The sequence below is a fragment of the Mauremys reevesii genome, linkage group 8 (genome assembly GCF_016161935.1).
Source record: "Mauremys reevesii isolate NIE-2019 linkage group 8, ASM1616193v1, whole genome shotgun sequence".
Classification (NCBI taxonomy): domain Eukaryota; kingdom Metazoa; phylum Chordata; order Testudines; family Geoemydidae; genus Mauremys; species Mauremys reevesii.
This window is the reverse complement of record NC_052630.1, coordinates 48,071,708-48,090,604: the sequence shown is the minus strand read 5'-3', so window position 1 is coordinate 48,090,604 and position 18,897 is coordinate 48,071,708. Positions and strand designations below refer to the sequence as shown.

The window sequence follows — 18,897 nt, the reverse complement described above, 5'->3', positions numbered from 1 at the left end:
CACCACAAACTTGGGAGACGGGAGAAGTGAAGCAGCGACGGCGTGCTCGGGGTGGAGGCGGAGCAGGGGTGAGCTGGGGCGGGGGTGCTTCAGGGCGGAGGATGTGGGGTGGGAGCTGCTGCAGGGGGCACCTCAGGGTGTAGGGGGGGGAACTGCCATGGGGGGGCACCTCAGGGTGGGGGCTCGGGGACAGGGGAGGGCGCAAGGTGGAAGTTTCGCCTAGGGCGCAAAACATCCTTGCACCAGCCCTGCTAATAGGTCTGGCAGGCTGAAAGACTTTTTCACTTTTAAGTTACTAGATCCCCTCCGGAGTAAGAGTCACCAGGCTGCAGCAGCCAGCTGTGGGAGCCTGCAGGAAGGGTCAGAACAGGGATAGGAAAAGACAGGAGGGGGACACTAAGACTCAGTGGTGCCCCAGATTTTCAGGTGCCCTACACATGGGCGCCAACTTATATGGGCTTGTGGAGCTAAAGCCCCAGGAATATTCACAATCAGGGGCTCTGCTCCACCAATATTTGGAGCTAGGTTTTGCCCCTTTAAATCTCAGCCGCCGCCGGGAGTCAGAGGGCTCTGGGTTGCCCGCTGCTGTGGGGAGCCCAGAGCCTTTTAAATCCCAGCCAAGGCCGGGAATCAGAGGGCTCTGGGCTGCCCGCTGCGGCGGGGAGCCCAGAGCCCTTTAAATCCCAGCCAAGGCCGGGAATCAGAGGGCTCTGGGCTGCCCGCTGCGGCGGGGAGCCCAGAGCCCTTTAAATCCCAGCCGCGGACGGGAATCAGAGGGCTCTGGGCTGCCTGGAACCGCGGGGAGCCCAGAGCCCTTTAAATCCCAGCCGCGGCCGGGAATCAGAGGGCTCTGGGCTGCCTGCAACCGCGGGGAGCCCAGAGCCCTTTAAATCTCAGCCGCGGCTGGGAATCAAAGGGCTCAGGGCTGCCGGCAGCAGCGGGGAGCCCAGAGCCTTTTAAATCCCAGCCGCGGCCGGGAATCAGAGGGCTCTGGGCTGCCTGCAACCGCGGGGAGCCCAGAGCCCTTTAAATCTCAGCCGCGGCTGGGAATCGGAGGGTTCTGGGCTGCCCGCAGGGGCAGAGAGCCCAGAGCCCTTTGAATCCCAGCCGAGGCGGCTGGGATTTAAAGGGCTCAGGGCTCCCCGCGGCTGCCAGCAGCTCAGAACCCTTTGAATCCCAGCCCCTGGCCGCTGATTGCCCCCTCCCCAGACCCCGGCCCCCACTGCCCCCCCGGACCCCCACCCCCTATCTCAGCACCACTGGGCCTGGGCCCCCGATTCCCCCCTCCCGAGACCCCTGCCCCTAACTGCCCCTTAGGACCTCAGCCCCTATCTAAGCCTCCCTTCTCCTTGTCCCCCACTGCCCCCTCCTGAGACCCCACCCAACTTCCCCCAGGACCCCACCCCCTACCTGTCCCCTGATAAACCCCCTGGACTCCCATGCCTATCCAACTGCTGCCTGTCCCGACTGCCCCTCCGAACCTCTGCCCCATCCAACCCCCCCGGCTCCGTGTCCCTTGACTGGCCCCTGGAACCCCCTACCCCTTCTCCAACCTTGTAATCTTGTGGTACTGACGCGTTGTAGCTTCATTTTATATCGGCTTACAGGGCAGGAGTGGGGGGGCACCACCATTTTGGGCCCCACCAAAAATTATACAAACCTGCCGCCTATGGCCCTACATAGTGTATGCCTAAGGACAGCCCTGCTAGTCTGGGATCATATTGAGATTCCAGCTCCCTAGAACAGACATCTGCTGCTCCCTCCGATGTTCCAGCCCCAAATGAGCTCTGGGGTTCTCCTTTATACTTTCTGTCCCACCCCAGGACTTCTGGTGAGGGGGGAGTGGCAGATTTAGCCCCGCCCACTATGGGGAGTATAGTGGTCCCTCCCTCTCCAGCTTTGAGGGAGGCCACTCAGTCTCACTACAGTCTGCTTAACAGGCATTCTTCTGGCATTTGCACTGTAAAAGGTTCTCCCCTCTTTTTGCCCCAGTCTAATCCCTGAATACGCTCGTCTGCTCTTGGAGTCATGCCAGGCCTCTAGTTCAGTGGTCGGCACTTTAGCTCGGGGCAGCAGAGTCCAGATGCTGTTCTGGGAAGCCGCTTTAAGTCTCATTTAAATGACAAACTATTAAGAATTAATATAAACACAGCCCTCCTAATAAATTCTACAGCCAAATCAAGCTACTGTGCAGTTATGGTGGATTCTGGATCAACTCATGGTTAGTACAAAAATCCAGTGGGTGAATTCCCTGTGACTGCCCATTATCAGTAGTTGCTGGTGAAGGCAGCTTTCAGAAGAGATAATTGACGTGTTGGCTTCCTCAGGTCAGTTCATTTGTAGGGTAAAAAGAACAGGATCCAGAGAGGACATCCATCCTCCTCTCACTCCCAACGCTAAAGCTAAACACTGTAATCTTACTGTCTTGGTCTCTCAGGAGCACCCAGCATGGAGAAGTGATGATTTACTAGATGACTTGTTTTCGGTAGGCATTGCACTGGCTGAGTTAGACAACATGAGCCCTTCGGAGCAGATGGTAGTGAAGTGTGCAGCTATCATTGGGCTGACTTTCACAACTGAGCTGCTGCTCCACATCCTTCCCGAATGGACCAAGAGGAAGATGAACCAGACGCTTGCAGCCCTGGTGGATTCCCACATCTTCAAGTGTTTTAATAAAAGAAAGGACTCCCAGAATGCACAATCACAGGATATGCCCTCCGCGGAGTTACTTGTTTGCCCCGGGACGGTGAGATCAATTGGACAAGAGTCAGGTACGTGGAGCTGGCCAGGGACTGCAGGCATCAGAGTGTGCTGAAATCCCACTGCTTCCTGTCTGTGTTCTTGGTGATCTTTGTGTGAATCCTTCTTGTTAACATGCATAAAGTGCAGGGTCTGTCTCTAGTAATATACAGATCATTAGATTTTTTTTTGCCTGTAGTTTTTAGTACTTTCTTGCATCTTAAATGTATCTACTGACAGTCACAGCCTACACAAAGGAATCTTGCATCACACTTTGAAATAAACTCCTGAGAAGCATCTGTTTCAGGGTAATCGTCAATGCCTTTTTTCTTTAAAAAAATAAAGGAAAATTCTATACAAAAAACTCAGCTGTTACAGCATTAGGAATGCTATTGTAAATGCATTGAAGTCACTCCTGCGGTACGTAGAGACAGACAGTTGGGTCCAGGAGATAGGAAACTGACCTGACACACACAGGAAACTTAAGCTCTACTTCTGGCTCTGCCACAGACCTGCAAGTCACTTCACCTCTCTGTGTTTTAGTTTCCTGTCCCTCACTTTGTCTGACTGGTATGTAGATTATAAACTCATTGGGGCAGGGGTTTTCTTTTATTATGTGTTTATGCAGTGCCCAGGATAATGTAACCTTCAGTTCAGTTGAGATCTCTGTTGAATTACTTTAATACAAACAATAATAACCATGATGTGGCAGCATATACATTAAAGCACTAAATTATAGTCATTCAAACCCCCCTACCATACTGTGAGGATGAATAGAGGCCAAAATGGGCTGGTATGAGCTAATATGTCTTACCTGCATTTTTTATTTTGTTCTATTCTTCTCCTACCTCACCTAGATTCCACCAAACTCTCCCTATGATGTCTAAGGGCTTGTCTACACACAGATTGGCACAGAAATCACCACACATCTTTTGTTATTTCGATGCAAATCTGGCACCAACAATAGCAACAGGTGTGAATTAAAGTGGATGAGGTTATTTTATCATCCGCTGGTATATAGCCAAGTGGTGATAATTCATACAGTGTGGCACTTTGGCCCAAATCTGGAGGTTGAGAAGCCTGCTACATCCATGGCTAAGGATTGCATTTTTTAGCTCAGGCAGTAATGTCTCATGCTTTCAGATCTGGTGGTCCTAGGTTTGATCCCTACCACCGATGACCCACCCCCCAGGGCCGTGTTACACCTTCAGTGTGGACAGTTCCATCAGTGGCTGCAGCAGAAACAGAGCCTTGTGTGCTCAAATGCTGTCTTAGCTGAGAGGGGATGGATAAACCCATGTTATCTTTCAGATATCCACTCTTCTGTTTGTAACCGAATCAAGCAAGAGCAGCTGGTGATGCAATGCGGTGTCATGGCGTTCTGCATGCCACTGCTGCAGGAAGCAGCCTATGAGGTCTGGCTGAAGAGCCAGAAGAAAGCCTTACATCTCAAGTGTGTGAGCTATCTAGAAGGGCAGGCTCACAAATGCAGACGCTGTGGAGAAGGGGACTTCATTTCATTTCACCGCCACACTGTGGAAAAGATGCTGGAGAGCATTGAGCCTCAGGAAAACAGTTCTGAGCAGCACAAGGAATACCCATTCAGCGAAGCAGCCTCACTGATCATTTACACAACCCTGAAAAGGCTTCAGGCACCCTCATTTGAAGGTAAATGGAAACCCTTGTTTCCACAGCACTCCCCAGGCTGGGCTCCCTAAGGGTATGGCTACACTGGCGATTTGCAGCGCTGGAAAGCCTCCACCAGTGCTGCAATTAGTAAGTGGCCACACCTGCAGGGCACTTCCAGCGCTGCAACTCCCTGGCTGCAGCGCTGGCCGTACACCTCACTCAGCATGGGGAATAAGGATTCCAGCGCTGGTGCTGCAGCGCTGGTCATCAAGTGTGGCCACACACCAGCGCTGTGATTGGCCTCCAGGGTATAAGGTGTATCCCAGAATGCTTTTATAAATTACTCTCTCTGTTTTGTTATGCAGCCTCTCTTTGTTTTGTTGTGAACGAGCTCCGTGTGGAGCTCCGTTGCCGTTGCAGTTGCCGCTTATCTAAAAAACAAACAGAGCTCCTGTTTGCTGTGATCATCTGTACCTGGCTGTAAACAATCAAATGAGAGGCAGGCAGGGAGGGAATGAAACAGCGGGGAGTCGTGTTGGCTGCAGGCTGTTTGCAATTAAGAGTTAAGACTAAGGGGTTGGAAACATGTTCTGATTTTTCAAGTCAGGAAGCTAAACACACAGTGTTGGCTCCAAAAATCCACTCTCCCCCCGCTCCCTGTCACACTAGACCCCACTCCACCCCCCTCTTTTGAAAAGCACGTTGCGGCCACTTGAATGCTGGGATAGCTGCCCATAATGCATCACTCCCAGCAGTGCTGCAAATGTGGCCACACACCAGCGCTGTTCCTACACAGCTGCATGACCAGCACTGCAAACCGTAAGTGTAGCTATACCCTAAGGGACCGTGCTGCTGGGAGGGCGCAGAATCTTACAGGGAGGGCTTTGCTTGCTGCTGCAGAGACTAGGGCTATGCAGGCAATGGACTGACTGCACAGTCCTCAACGCAGCTCTGCATCCCAATACTGCACAGTGTGTATTTAGCCTCTGCGTTCTCTGAGACATGGGACCTAGTGGGTGTGACTAAGTGTGCCTCTGGGCATCTTCTGCTCTCAGCTGGTTGGATGCACCAGACACCTTTGCTAAGTCCCTTTCTCCCGTCTCCTTCACCTCCAGTAGCCCTGTTTGCTCTGTATCCTCTCCCACCCTAGGGGAAATCTGGAGAGGCATCCTGGCCCCCTTTTCAGGCTCTCTCAATTCCCTTATTTTTTCCTATATCCCCAATCTCTACCCCTCAAGCCCCACATATGCTGTAACCTTTCCATGCCCCCTCACATTTCTGCTCATCTTTTAGGTCTGGTGTCAGGAGCTGAAGGGTAGGGGAAAGTCAAGGACTATGGTGGGGGCAGCGTGGTGCTGTGAAGGAGTAGTGAGAACCAGGCAGAGGTGTGGAGTGGAAGGACTGTGTGCAGGGAAGGAGGCTATGTTAGCTGGGCTGGTAATATGTGAAGGCGGAACCTGGGCTGGCCCAAATTCTGTCTTCAGCTACACCTAGACACAGGGCCTAGGGTAGTCCACAATTCCATGGCTGTGCGGTTTGCTGGAGAACTGAATCCTTGCCCCAGAAATGTTCTTTATAATTTGAATTTTCCTGTTGGAACAGATATGTTTATAGGCTTTATGATGATGGAGAAAATGGAAACAGATGCAGTGTCACCTACCTGAGCCTGCAGAGAGCCTGAAACAATGGCTTTGAGGAAAAATGGCTGAGAGAGGTGTGATCTGTCCCATTCATCTCAATCAGGACCCTGTGGACTGTTTGAGCAGCCATAGAATTTTCCAAGGAATTCACCCTGTTGGTGGAATTTAGGCGTTCTGCTGCAGAATTTGGTCCCTGCAAGCTCTTTGAGGCAGGGACCTTTTGTTCTGTGCTTGTACAGCCCCTAGCACAGTGGGGTCCTGATCTGTGACTGGGTCTCCTGGACACTGGCAATGCAAATAATAGTTGTTCCACAGAGCACAGCGGGCACTGGTGGTGTAACCCCCATGGGTAGGGCCCTACCAAATTCACGGTCCATTTTGGTCAATTTCATGGTCATGGGATTTTAAAAATCATAAATTTCATGATTTCAGATATTTAAATCTGAAATTTCATGGTGTTGTATCTGCAAGGGTCCTGACCCAAAAGGGGGAGTGGAGGAATCACAAGGTTATTGTAGGGGGTTGTGGTATTGCCACCCTTACTTCTGCACTGCTGCTGATGGGGTGATGTCTTCAGAGCTGGGTACCTGGCCAGCAGCTGCTGTTCTTTGACCACTCAACTTTGAAGGCAGGGCAGAAGTAAGGATGGTAATACTATGACACCCCCTCTCCCAACCCTCTTTTGGGTTGGGACCCCTAGTTTGAGAAATGTTGGTCTCCCCTGTAAAATTGGTGTACTTTTACCTTATACTAAACAGAAGACCAGATTCATGGGGAAGAAGGTATTTCACGGTCTGTGACGCGTTTTTCATGGCCAGTAAGAACTTAGCCTTTAGTTTTGTCTTTTAAATGTTTAGATTTTAAGAGCTTTTGGAGAGGGACCATCTTTGTAGTCTGTGTCAGTATAGCACCTAGTACAAGGCTCATTGGCTTCCGCTGGCCACTGCCATGAGGATAGCGATGAGAAGTTGTTCTACAGCTCATTATTAACATGTGTTTCTCTCTCTTATTTGGCAGGGATGGAGAGAAAAGCTGTGACAGCCGAAGCTTCCCTAACCAGCACATGCTCCCTTGAAAATGTCCAGAGGACAAGTGAAGGTAAAACATCCCATCAGATACAGAACTCACAGTAACCTGGAGGGAGTGAGGTGAGACCACCACACTAAAACCCAGGGAGTTGCAGAGAGAAAGAGGGGTGAAAAGGGAAGTGAGTGAGGGTCTGAGACAGAGCACAAAAAAGAAAATGAAACAGGCAGGTAAAGTATTGGTATGAAGAATGGAGAAAGATTCAGGGGCAGTGTAGTACTAGTAGCACATCCTCACCTAGTGGGCACCCCTCATGCTGCCTTGCACAGAGTCCTTGTCTCTGGCCTCACCTACTGGGCTCACTCCCTGCCCTTCAATGGCCTTTCTCAGGCTTCCTCTTCACCCCTCTGGGTGTGCTGTGGCATGGCCATCTGGCCAAGGCACATGGAAATTTAAATCCATTTTGGGGATAACATGAAGTCGTCCAAATGAAAGTCCAATCAGATCTTCAAACTAATATCTCTCTTCTGCAGCCTCAGGGTCCACTGTAGTTCCCTTGCTGACCTTGCCTCAGGGCTTCTCCTGCAGGGGCCTAACCCACTCCTGTAGTGTTCTTCCTCTGGTGTTTCCTGTCTGTTAGAACAAAGCCCTAGCAGTGGGTTTATCAGAAACCGCTGTCCACTGTAGTCTGTTCCCGCCTGAGCACCCTCAGTCTACTTAAAATGCCTTGCTCTGCTTCCTCTGGCCAGGAGGCAATTAGTTAATCACTCCCAAGTGTAGAGTATGCTAATTGGGGTTCTTTCCCTTGCCTTGCAAGTGATGGGGAGAAAGCTCCATCACAAGGAGCAATTGACTATGGCCCAGCCCCTCAAAGGTATTTAGGCATCTAACTCCCATTGATTTAAATGGAAGCTCCGTGCCTAAAAACCTTTGAGGCCTAGTCCCCTGAGTCAGTACTGAACCAGTGCCCTGCCACCGTGCTAGGGAGTGCTGCCTGGCTGGAGACTTCCCATTGTTCAGATGAAATGTAAAATTGAGCTCTGTAAGATCCTATGGCAAGTGAGGCAAGAGGAAGGATCCAAGCCCAGGTGTTCAACTTCTGATCAAGTTCCAGTTCAGGTCATTCCTTTCCGCCTGCTTCAGTTCGGGCAGCCTGAATGTTGAAACATTGGCTCTCTGTAGAGAATGCTGCTGCTCACAGGATGAGTAGGAAAATATGTGCAATATGGAACAAACCTATTGCAAAATAATTTAAGAGAAGAGTAAGCCTACTTCAGTGGAGTTGGACTACAGTGAATTTGACCTAGTATGTTAATGTAGGTACAGCTTTGCACAGACTCTGCAAAAGAACTGTACATTTAGTTCTTAATGAAAAGAGGAGTTAGGTGGATTAGAGGTACCATGTGTGGTGGTGGTTTGTGAAAATAATTAAACCTCTCTCTCTATATATTCTCCCCTACACCACTGAGCTGTTCATTGCACCAGGTCTAAGAATGTAACAAATGGAGTAGGAGCATTACGCTTATTGTGGTAATAAAACAGGGGCAAACAGGGCACTGAAAAGACAGTAAAACTTCCTACAGTATTTATATGGTGTCTTTCAATGGCATCATGTTTTACAGTTTATTTAAACATGGATTACTCACCCACCAAGAAATGCAGCCATCTCTGAGGTAGACTACTGCAACTACTGTGTCAGCATCATTACCCAACACGGTGTTTTAAGGAGTAGGAGGGAAGGAATGACTATTTCAAATTACACTCCAAAAAGTGTTTATGGAGCTGAATGTACATTTCCACAAAGAAATTAGGTCAGGGCATCACGGTTGCCATCTCTAACTTTTGAGAAAAGTGCTATGAAATCTTTCATGACCATAATGGTCAGTACCTGAGTTTAACATGCCATACAAAAGACAGTCATACTATGCTGGTTGTGGTCCTTTTGCAGAAAGAAATGAAGGGAGCGTTCAAGTCGTCATGTACAACAGAAAATGGCTAATGTCCAATGGCACGTCTATTGGGATGGTAGCCACTTTCATAGAGGCAGCACTCTCTTTCTCAGCTGCAGACTGGGGTTGTGATGAAAGCTCATAACACTCTCTTTCCAATAAGCAAAGGCAGGTGATCACTCTACAGTGGCTTTTCAGAGGAACTTTATTCAATTCTTTTTCATGTTGAGCAGGTGCACCCTTGACTAGGATCTCTGTGTCCAGACAACCATCTCCTGAAATTTTCATGATCCCCAATGCCAGTAAAGATTCTTCTCTATGTAGGCAGCATGTACAAGAACCATTTGTCTTGAACAAAGGAGGTGTGCAGCAAGCACCCTTAGATATGCCTTCTCCCTTGTTCTCTGAATTTCAGACATCACTACTTCTACTTTCTCCAAGAAGTTAGAGTTATTACTTCCAGAAGACTTTGAGACAGGTAAATTCAAGCGTATCTTCCTGGAATGTAACAGACCACCCATGGGTTCTTTTTAGACTCAGTTCAGCAGTGAGAAATGAAAGACCAAATCTAAGCTTCTAACCCAAACAGAACTGTGCGTGTCTAGCTCAAATCACAGCTTTATTAGATATAGGACTTCCACTGATTTTAACGGGGGTTGCGTCTTTGTAACAGAGCAAAATTTGGCTCCTCAGCATCATATATTAGCCTGAAAAATTCTGGAGTGAAAAATACTGTTTAAAAGAAAGCAACAAACAAAAACTAAGTGGCTAGAGGGAAGTGAATTTCTCCCTCTTCCCTCTGACTGACTAAGGCTATGTCTACACTAGGGACCTTACAGCGGCACATCTCACATCTGTACCGCTGCAGCTGCACTGCTGTAAGGTCTCCTATGTAGCCACTCTATGCTGGGGGAGAGAGCTGTTCCATCTGCATAATTAAACCACCCCCAATAAGCAGCAGTAGCTATGTCAGCAGGAGATGCTGTCCCACCGGCATAGTCCTGTCCACACAGGCGCTTTTGTTGGTGAAACTTATGTCAGTCGCAGGGCCGGCTCTGGGCACCAGCCCTCCAAGCATGTGCTTGGGGCGGCACTTTCTACGGGGCGGCACTTCACACACACACACCCCTTTCTTTTTTTTTGCTTGGAGTGGCAAAAAGCCACTCGCCCTGTCAGCGTGCGAGCCGGGATCTGCGCCCCCTGTCCAGGCCCGGCGGCACCCTGCACAGCCCACTCGGGTGGGGAAATGCCACGCTGCGCCGCCCTGGGGAGACTCAGAGCGGCAGCAGGACCCCTCCTCCCTCTCTGCATCCCGGGCCCTACTTCCCTCCCTCCCCGGCTACTCTCACACTCTGGGAGCCCCTCTCGCCGCCTCCACAGGAGTGTGTGAGGAGCCGGGGAGGGAGGGAAGTGGGGTCCCCTGGAGCCGAGCCTGGGCTGTGGCGACAAGAGGGGCTCCCGGAGTGTGTGAGGAGGTGAGCGGCCGGCTGGGCTAGTCGGTGCTGAGCAGGTAGCCATGCAGCCGGAGATCCTCACCTTTCCGCCTGCCGGGGCTGGGCCAGGGCACAGTGAGGCTGAAGAGCAGCAGGTCCGGGGGCCTTTCCAGGTCCTCGGCTGCCAGCATGTCGGGGGTGAGGGCGGTGAGCACGAACTGATCCACCTCGGCCACCAGCAGCGCAGCAAAGCCCAGGGAGGGGGCCGTGTTCTCTGTGCCGCCCCGCAGCCGCACTGCCACCTGGAAGTACTCCCGCTCCGTGCCGCCCAGCAGCTCCACCCACATGGGGACAGAGTCGCGGCTGGGCCAGGGCTCGGCCACCATGTGCTGGTAGCGGATCCCATGTTTGGGGGTGGGGAGCCCAGTGCTGGAGTGGCAGGGGGTCTGGGTGGGGTGGGGGAAGAGAGAGCCCAGTGCTGGGGTGGCGGGAGGGGCACTGGTGGGTGGGGGGGAGCCCAGGGCTGGGGTGAGGGGCAGCCAAACAATTTTTTGCTTGGGGCGGCAAAAAACCTAGAGCCGGCCCTGGTCAGTCGGGGTGTGTTTTTTCACCCCACCCCTCCGACCAACAAAAGTGCTAGTGTAGCCAAAGTCTAAAATGCTGCGCTGAAAAGAACCTTTAACAGTTTGATGAAGTGCATTATGGACTAACAGGTTTGGGCAAAAAACTCCACCCAGTGGTTCTCAACCTGCGGCCCACGGGCCGCTTGTGGCCCAATCAGCACAGAGCTGTGGCCCATGTGACATCCTCAGGGCCGTAGAGGTAGTATTGGATGTGGCCCACATAACACATCGTGGGCCACATATGCAGTCCACAATGGTAAATAGGTTGAAAACCACTGGGTTAGATCATATACTGGTGTAAGTGGGTGTAGCTGTGCTGACATCAATGGAGCTATGCTGATTTACACCAGCTGAAGATCTGGACCATAAAGAACATTTTTGGGAGTAGTGGGTGTTTCTCCTCTTTAAGCTGTCAACATTTGGAGGATTTCTGGGTGGGTGGGATTCTTCCCATTAACTGTGGCCTCTGGAGTTTCTCGGCCTGCTATGTGACACGCTAAGTCTGCAGTGAAGACATTCCCTATGTTATGGAATTTCATCTCGTTATCTTAGTGCTACAGAATGGTAAAAAGTGGCTTTTATTCCAGGACATATGATGTTGCATTGAACCCAGTGGTTGATTTTCTTTCCAGAGACTGTAAAGGCACTAAAGAAACACAAGATGTTGCCAGAGGAAAATCTTAAGTACGGGAACAAGGTCTTCATTCACCAGACCACTTACAAAGAAATAGATTCCTAGGGGCTCCAGAGGTTGTGAGTGGAATATATGGGTTTGGCTGCTACCTGTGGGGGAAGACATTACCTGATGGGGGGCAAGATACCCCCAAGGACTGGGAATTTGGAGGTTGTGAGGGACTCTTAGAATGGAACATGCCTACTGTCAGGGCCCCATAATTTACACTGTCTCTGGGAAATGCCCTTAATTCCCACTCACTGTCCCCCCCCATCCCCCTGTGGCTCATAGCTAAACATTCTTGCAGTAGAATTTGTTTATTTTCAACAGTCCAAGAATGGATTTTTCATTACACCCTCTGGGTGGCCTGGCTCCACACCCCAAACCTTAGCTCCTGACCCAGCCTGGCCCAGAGCCCTCTTCCCCTACGGATGCCAGGGAAGTGGGAAACTGGGAGACAGCTTAGTGGCTCATCTTTTCAGACCTTGGCTGTTGTACTGTTCTCCAGCCTGCTTAGCTCACCAGCCTGTGTTGTTCCATGGAGTTGGCGCTTTCCCCACTCCCTGGTTCCATGGAACCATGCAGGGAGCCTACACTGAAATAACTCTCTGTCGTGGGGAAATCTGCAGAACAAGAGGTAGCTGCAGGCAGGTCCTGGCAGGTCAGGAAGATAAAATGGTGAGTGCCTGAATGCAGCAAAACAGTGAATTCCATGGCAGAAATGGTGGTTTCTGTGGCATCGTGGAAAAATGGCAACTTGTGCAGCTATGGAAGAGCAGAGTCGATGGAGCCCTGGTTGAGATGGATGCGGCAGAACACACTCTCAGAATGATTGTTTCAGGCTCTCTGCAGACTCAGGCAGGCATCTCTCCATCTGTTTACAATCAATTCACATTTTCAAGGTCCTGCTTGGGAAAGACAGATAGTCATGAAAGCTCCATACTGTCTGGGCCAGCTATGGTTCACAGTCCTGCTGCGGATAAGCCAAGGGCAGGAGATACAGATTAATCAATTAGGTCACATTTATTTTCTCTCCAAGGTAAGGTACTCAGACCTGCTTACAAAGTTATCTTGTAAAGCTGCTGTTCAGTCAGGTACATTTTAGCCAACTTTTGTGCTCCGCTTTCTCTGGCGTGTTAAGAGAGGAAGCCTTCCAAGATGACATGGTTTAGGTTATTCTGTTTAGGAGGGATTAGGTGCTGGTGCTGTCAGAGGCAATGGAATTCTGTCTTCTCAAGCGAGGCAGGGAAAGGGCTGCCTGCATCCTGGCCAAAAGCACAGGGTGCCAAGTCTTGTGCTGTGGGCCTGGGCTCCCTCCAGAAACCCTGCAATGATGTCTGCATCTCAGCTTTCATTTTAAAGAAATCTGTTTCCAGCCCTTGCAAAAAAAAAAAAAAAAAAACTTGAAAAAGCAGAAGGGAGAGTAACTGATACAGGGATGTGACATCTGCCTGAGCCTGTAGGGGAGCAGCAGCCACTGTAGCTAGGGAGGAAGCTGCCTGAGCCCACCCCACAGCAGACAGGGCATGGCCCAGGGAGAAGGGGGGCTCTGCCATGTCTGGTGGAGGTGGTGGTGAGGGACCATTGCCACATGTCCACCCTCTAGTGGCCACAAGACCCATGTGGGGGTGTGCCAAGAGCCGCAGATTGCCTTAAACTTGCCCTGCATAAAGGAATGCCACAGTCTTCCTCCAGAACGGTGCCATAAAGGCACAGGAGGGGCTAGGAGTTTAGGGACAGAGAGCACCGTCCCCTGGGTCACAAGAACAACATAAAAACAGCACCAGGGAATTAGAACTGTGAATTCTACCAAACACCGTGCACGCAGACCCACAAGAAAGCCTTGTGACACGGGAATCCTTCCCCTTCTCTGCCATCTTGTCTCCGGCCAGAGCTGAAGAGATAGAGAAGGAGTTTCTGGAGAGGCTGGACGAGATCATTCAGCAGTCTGACAGGGGTCGGGAGAAGATCCGGCGCTTGGGATCCTGCGAATGTGAAGAGATCGTGGAGTCTGTCTTTGTGCCCCTGGCCCGGCACTGCGTGGCGATGGGAGAATATGCCAGAGCCTTGTATTACTTGTTGGAGTGTGCAGCTGCTTACTTACATCTGTCAAACAACTACATGGTGAGCTGCTTTGCTCCCTTGATCACATGCGAGTTCATGTCCTTTCCCCTGGTCTCCCTTTTACTTCTCCCCATATTAGCAGGCTATCCCAGATTTCATCTAGGAACACGTGTTCTTTCAGAATGGTAATGTTAGGCCCTACATTTCCCTTGCCTCTCCTTCCTACTTTGCTAGAGACCCTGAGCTGTGGCACAGGATTTTAATGTCACAGACATAGCACATGAGAGATTACAAGCATACATACGGTTTAATATTATTACCCCTTTTGACCTGAGCTTTTAGTCAAAATTTGGGATCCTGTGGGTTGTTTCTGTTAGAAGGAGAAGCTGAGTCAGGCATTTCATTGATGCAATCCTCTTGATTTACAAGGAATGTACATAAAGTTCTGTTTCCCTGAACACTGTAGGACTCAAACAGCTGGAGACAGTTAATTGCTCACAGATCCAAGCTTCTTTCCAGACAGCACTCTGACAAATGCTCTCGCACCCGCACCTTTTTCTCAGGGTCATGCTACAAGTCCTTCTGTGGCTGTCCTGGCTTTCTTCTGCCTTCTCTGTGTCTTTCTGTGGTGTTTCTCACACCCACACATGCCTGTGCGGTCCAGTCAATCCCAAGCCCTATTTTTGTTATCAGACTCCCAGGAAACTGCTTAGGTCACATGGATCAACTCCTGCTCCAGCTTTGCCCGTGGCCTGCGTTTTTGGGGGAGGCTCCTATTGCTTTGGATGTCTGTTCCAGAAAAGAGCTGAGTGCCTTACACATTTGGCCGGAGTGAAGGCTGGCTATCACATGCACCAGCCTCCAGGCGGTTTCACGCAACCCCTCAGTATAGTGAATATAGTATTGGGAGGGAAGTGAGGAATGTTCAAAGGCATGGTGGTTTAGGGCACTAGCCCCAGTCCTCTAGAGGCTGGGGGCACAGGGGATGGTGGTGGGGAGGATAAGGAGATCATTAGGGACATGATTTTGGGAGGCCCATCGTAGTCTCTGGGTGACATTTAGTCATATGACAAAAATCATCCTATGAATTAGCAATCTCTACCATGGAGAGCTCATGGGAGAGATGGGGTGCTTCTGTTACCGAGCTATGGAAGGGGCCCATGACTGGAATAGCCTGGAGGAGGTGGTACACAGGTCAGGAGTAAGGTGCATTGGCAGGGCTGCGTGGAGGGTGGTGGCGTGTGTGTGTGGTGGGGGGTTGAAGGGTGACTGGGACTCAGTGCCATCAGTCCTTTAGTACTACATTTCCTCCATACATTCAGCCAAAGAAACCCATGGGCATTATGTCCCAGCTTTGCAGGCAGCTCCAGCAGCTCCTGGGTTACTCCAAGGGGAAAGAAAGCAATGTTGCTGTCCTAGACAGAGTGAAGAGAGCTCCCTTTGCTTTGTGGCTTGATTCACCCCTGTGTGAGCACAGCTAGGGTGGCGAAGAGACGGGGTGCACAGCCGCAGCTCCGTGATTCAGTGCCGTGTTGCCCTGGTGTGCGATAGCTGCACGAGGGAAGCCCTAGCTTAGGCTTCTATCAGTGGAAGATCAGGCGTAAAGCTTTGCCATGACCCCATTCTGCTCACACCTTGCCCTCAGAACACTCCCTCCTTCCTCTGCCACAGGGCGTGGGAAGAGGGGGGCAGGAGACACATTGCTGCCTCCACCTGCGAAGAGGGGATTCTCCACTGGCCATCTCTGGCTGCTTGCAGTGGCCGTAGCAGACTGGAGAATCCAGCCCTTTCTCTTCAGTGGGTGGTGGGGTTGGAGAAAGTGTGTGGCACAATGGTCACCTACCCTTCTCTGCGGTTTGCTTTGCTTAAGGCCTTTAGCAATTTGAATACAGCAGAGAATCTGATCAAATCGGTGGATCTCAGAGCGACTGTAATTAACCAGTTTGAGGAAGCTACCTTCTACAGCCTGAAGGGTGAGGTAAAGAGACAGCAAGACATTGAGGAACCTCTTTATGTATCTGGTTGGGGCCATCCATAGAAGATGATTGCAGGTTTCCTGTGTCTCCCTCCTATGTCCATACAACCTCATCCGAAACTAAAAGTCCAAAGTACTGGATGGGCTCGCAGGCCCCTTTGGCTTAGGTGGGGCCACTGAGTTGTCTCTCACATCTATCTTAAATGAGGGGTGGAGGACACAACAGTTTCGATGACGTTTAACCCAACCCACCTCCGCCTTTGGCTCCAGCATTGATGTCATGCTAGAAAATGGCAGCTGAGAGCCCCACCATTTCGGAGCATGCAGTTGGCTGATAATGTTACAAACAGTCTTTGTCTCACTCTCCCTTCCCCTCTGCAGGTCTGTTATAACATGGGCCAAATGGATTTGGCAAAGAAATTTATCAGGAAGGCTTTGATTTTATTAAACAGAAGATTCCCATTTAACTTGATTGGAGTCTTTTTTAAGACTCTGCTGGAAGTGTCAAAGCATGCGTCTCACCAGAAGAAGCAGCAATTCTTGTATAGTCGCAGTAAAGGGTAGGAAGTAGAACTGGAGTAAAACCAAGTTGGGTGGATTTTACCTTAGTCCCTGGTTGTCATTTAGACCTCGATCCTGCAAACACTTAAGCACATTCTTAATTTGAAGCATGTAACTCGCATGCTTCAAATTAAGCATGTGAAGAGTGGGGGCTTTAAAAAAGTGGTGTTTACACACTCTAGTGAAGAGGGAATTACAGATACATGCATTCCCAATGGTACAGTACTTTAAAGCAAAGCATTTATTTTGGAAAACAGGAATCAATTGCAAAGAAATGCATTTGCTTCTGAGAATATTTTTATGCTCCCTGCTACTGCTGAAGGCATTATTTCCAAATGTTGGCCTGTCCTTGCTAACCAGCCTCATCATGGGAATGCTTTTTTGGGAGCCATGGGCTTTGGCGTCAATGGGGGCAGAGGAAGCAAGGAAAAGCATCTGGTGTTATGGAGAGACCCTTTGGGCTGTGTGGGATAGTGTTGTTGGGGATTCAAACAGATAGACAGAGAGGTGAGGCGGTGGGAGTATCAGCATGAGGAGATGGACGTACCATAGGAAGGGGAGATATCAGAGTGGGGTGCATAATGGGGGAGGTGCTGTGGAGGGGGAAGCAGGGGGAGATGAGGGACCCCCAGTGGAGGGGAGGCAGTGGTGGAACAGCAAGGGAGGGGTTGGTGGCAGAGGTCAGTGAGGCAGCCCGGGGTACTGGGCGGTGAGGGTTAAGGCAGTGGAAAGGAGGAAGTGCAGAGGTGAAGGGTTAAGGCAGGAGGGGAGAAGGGGAGTCTGAAGATGGGGTGCTTGGGGGTGAAGGTGAGGTAGTGACGGACTGTCCAGCAGGGGGATTTCAGGAATGGGGAAACAAGTGAGCAGGAAAAGGCTGGATTCCAGGAGGGGTAGGTGAGGCCCTGACGGGTGGGATGAAGGAATTTGGGTTGAGGCACCAGGGGGGAGTCAGGCTGTCTCATCTCTCCCCCAGGAATCCCCAACATACCTCATCATATCCCCATGCTGCTGCCACCCTCCTCCTCTGCTCACCTTCTTCCCCATCTCTGCTGGCAGGGGCGGCTCTACAGTTTTGGCCGCCCCAAGCAGTCATGCGCGGGAGGCGCCCCAGAGCCGCGGGAGCAGCGGACCTCCCGCGGGCATGACTGCAGAGGGTCCGCTGGTCCTGCGTGGCCCGGCTGGACCCCCCGCGGCTGCGGACGGTTCGCGGATCCCGCGGCTCCGCTTGAGCTGCCGCAGTCATGCCGGCGGGCGGTCCCGCCGCGCCGCGGGACGCGCGCCCCCGCCGCTGTCCGGCCTGCGGCCGGTCCGGTCGTCCCGGGGCTCCGGTGGACCTCCCGCAGGCATGACTGCGGCAGGTCCGCCGGCGCAGCCTGCCGCCCCCTAGATTTGGCCGCCCTAGGCACCAGCTTGTTTTGCTGGTGCCTAGAGCGCCCCTGTCTGCTGGACCCCCCTTCCTGCTGCAACAACTCCCCCCCCCATTACATTCACCTCTTACCCCCATTGGTGGGGGAGATGGACAGAGTAATTCCCTGCCATGAAGCCACCCTCCTTCCTGGATCACCAAAATGTCCTAGCATAACTGCCTTTCATCCGATACCCCTCAATAAAACACCCAACACCTACTTTGGCCTCCCCTACAGTGTCCCCAGTGGAAGGCTCCCAGCTTACACTGCAGCAGTCTCCAGATGGTGAGCTGAGCTTTCACCCTCCTTCCCGCTCCAAACTTCTCTCCATGTGAAATCCGTCGAGACTCCCCAATAGCTCCCCCCAAGCCAGCTTGTGGTGCTCTGCATGCCACGAGTCTTCTCCCTCAGTTCCCAGTCTCCCCTCTTGCTTTCCCCACACCCACTCCTTCTCTCCCTCTTGCCCCAGCCCCCTTGTTCTCTGTGCCCCAAACAGCCTCCCACTCCAGTCTCTTTCCTCTCCCCCATCCCTTCTGGCTTCCCTTCCCCGAAGATCACCAGTCTCTCAAGTTTTTCTTCACAACATGAACCTTGTTCTTTTGAAATAATAAATGGCAGCCAAGGTTCTCCTGTGATCCCATGTATCAGAGGGGTAGCCGTGTTAGTCTGGATCTGTAAAAGCAGCAAAGAGTCCTGTGGCACCTTATAGACTAACAGATGTATTGGAGCATGAGCTTTCGTGGGTGAATACCCACTTCGTTTGCTGCTTTCTGTGATCCCATGACTCCAGGAGCTGGGGCTTTAAGAAAAATGCCAACTAGCATGGCTTTCCCCATATCCCCCTCACAGCTATCCCCTCTGATCCTCCCCATAACTGTGCCCCTCCGTGCTTGCGGGATGGTGGGGAAGAAGTGTCTGACCCAGCCAGTGGTGCTCCCTCATGCCCTGGCTAAGACCTTCCTGCTCCCCTCTGCTGACAGAGCAACCCCTACTGGCACAGGGCTACAATTGTTAATCCCCCCCTGGCTGGAGCCTAACAGCTGATCTGTAGTGGCCAGGGAAGGGGGAGGGTTCTCAGCATTGCTGTATAAAGCAGACTCAGGTTCTTCTGTGCTGCTCCCTTCCGCAGCCAGCCAAAGTGGGGAAGCAGATGTCCCACTTCCTTCCCAATGCCCACAG

The 18,897-nt window shown here is 51.4% G+C and overlaps 1 protein-coding gene across 11 annotated transcripts in view; it reads left to right on the top strand.

The window, feature by feature from the left end:
- ADCY10 (adenylate cyclase 10) overlaps window positions 1–18,897 on the top strand; it is an 86,257-nt gene that overhangs the window by 54,027 nt on the left and 13,333 nt on the right. For 9 of the 11 annotated variants that reach the window (XM_039485118.1, XM_039485117.1, XM_039485119.1 and 6 more), the window contains 9 exons: window positions 2,490–2,771; window positions 4,051–4,407; window positions 7,026–7,106; window positions 9,399–9,461; window positions 11,672–11,723; window positions 13,605–13,836; window positions 15,647–15,754; window positions 16,133–16,311; window positions 17,956–18,003. In XM_039485118.1, the coding sequence (XP_039341052.1) occupies window positions 2,490–2,771; window positions 4,051–4,407; window positions 7,026–7,106; window positions 9,399–9,461; window positions 11,672–11,723; window positions 13,605–13,836; window positions 15,647–15,754; window positions 16,133–16,311; window positions 17,956–18,003 (1,402 nt within the window). The remainder of the gene's footprint in view (window positions 1–2,489; window positions 2,772–4,050; window positions 4,408–7,025; window positions 7,107–9,398; window positions 9,462–11,671; window positions 11,724–13,604; window positions 13,837–15,646; window positions 15,755–16,132; window positions 16,312–17,955; window positions 18,004–18,897) is intronic. The other 2 variants (XM_039485113.1, XM_039485111.1) reach the window with 2 other exon arrangements.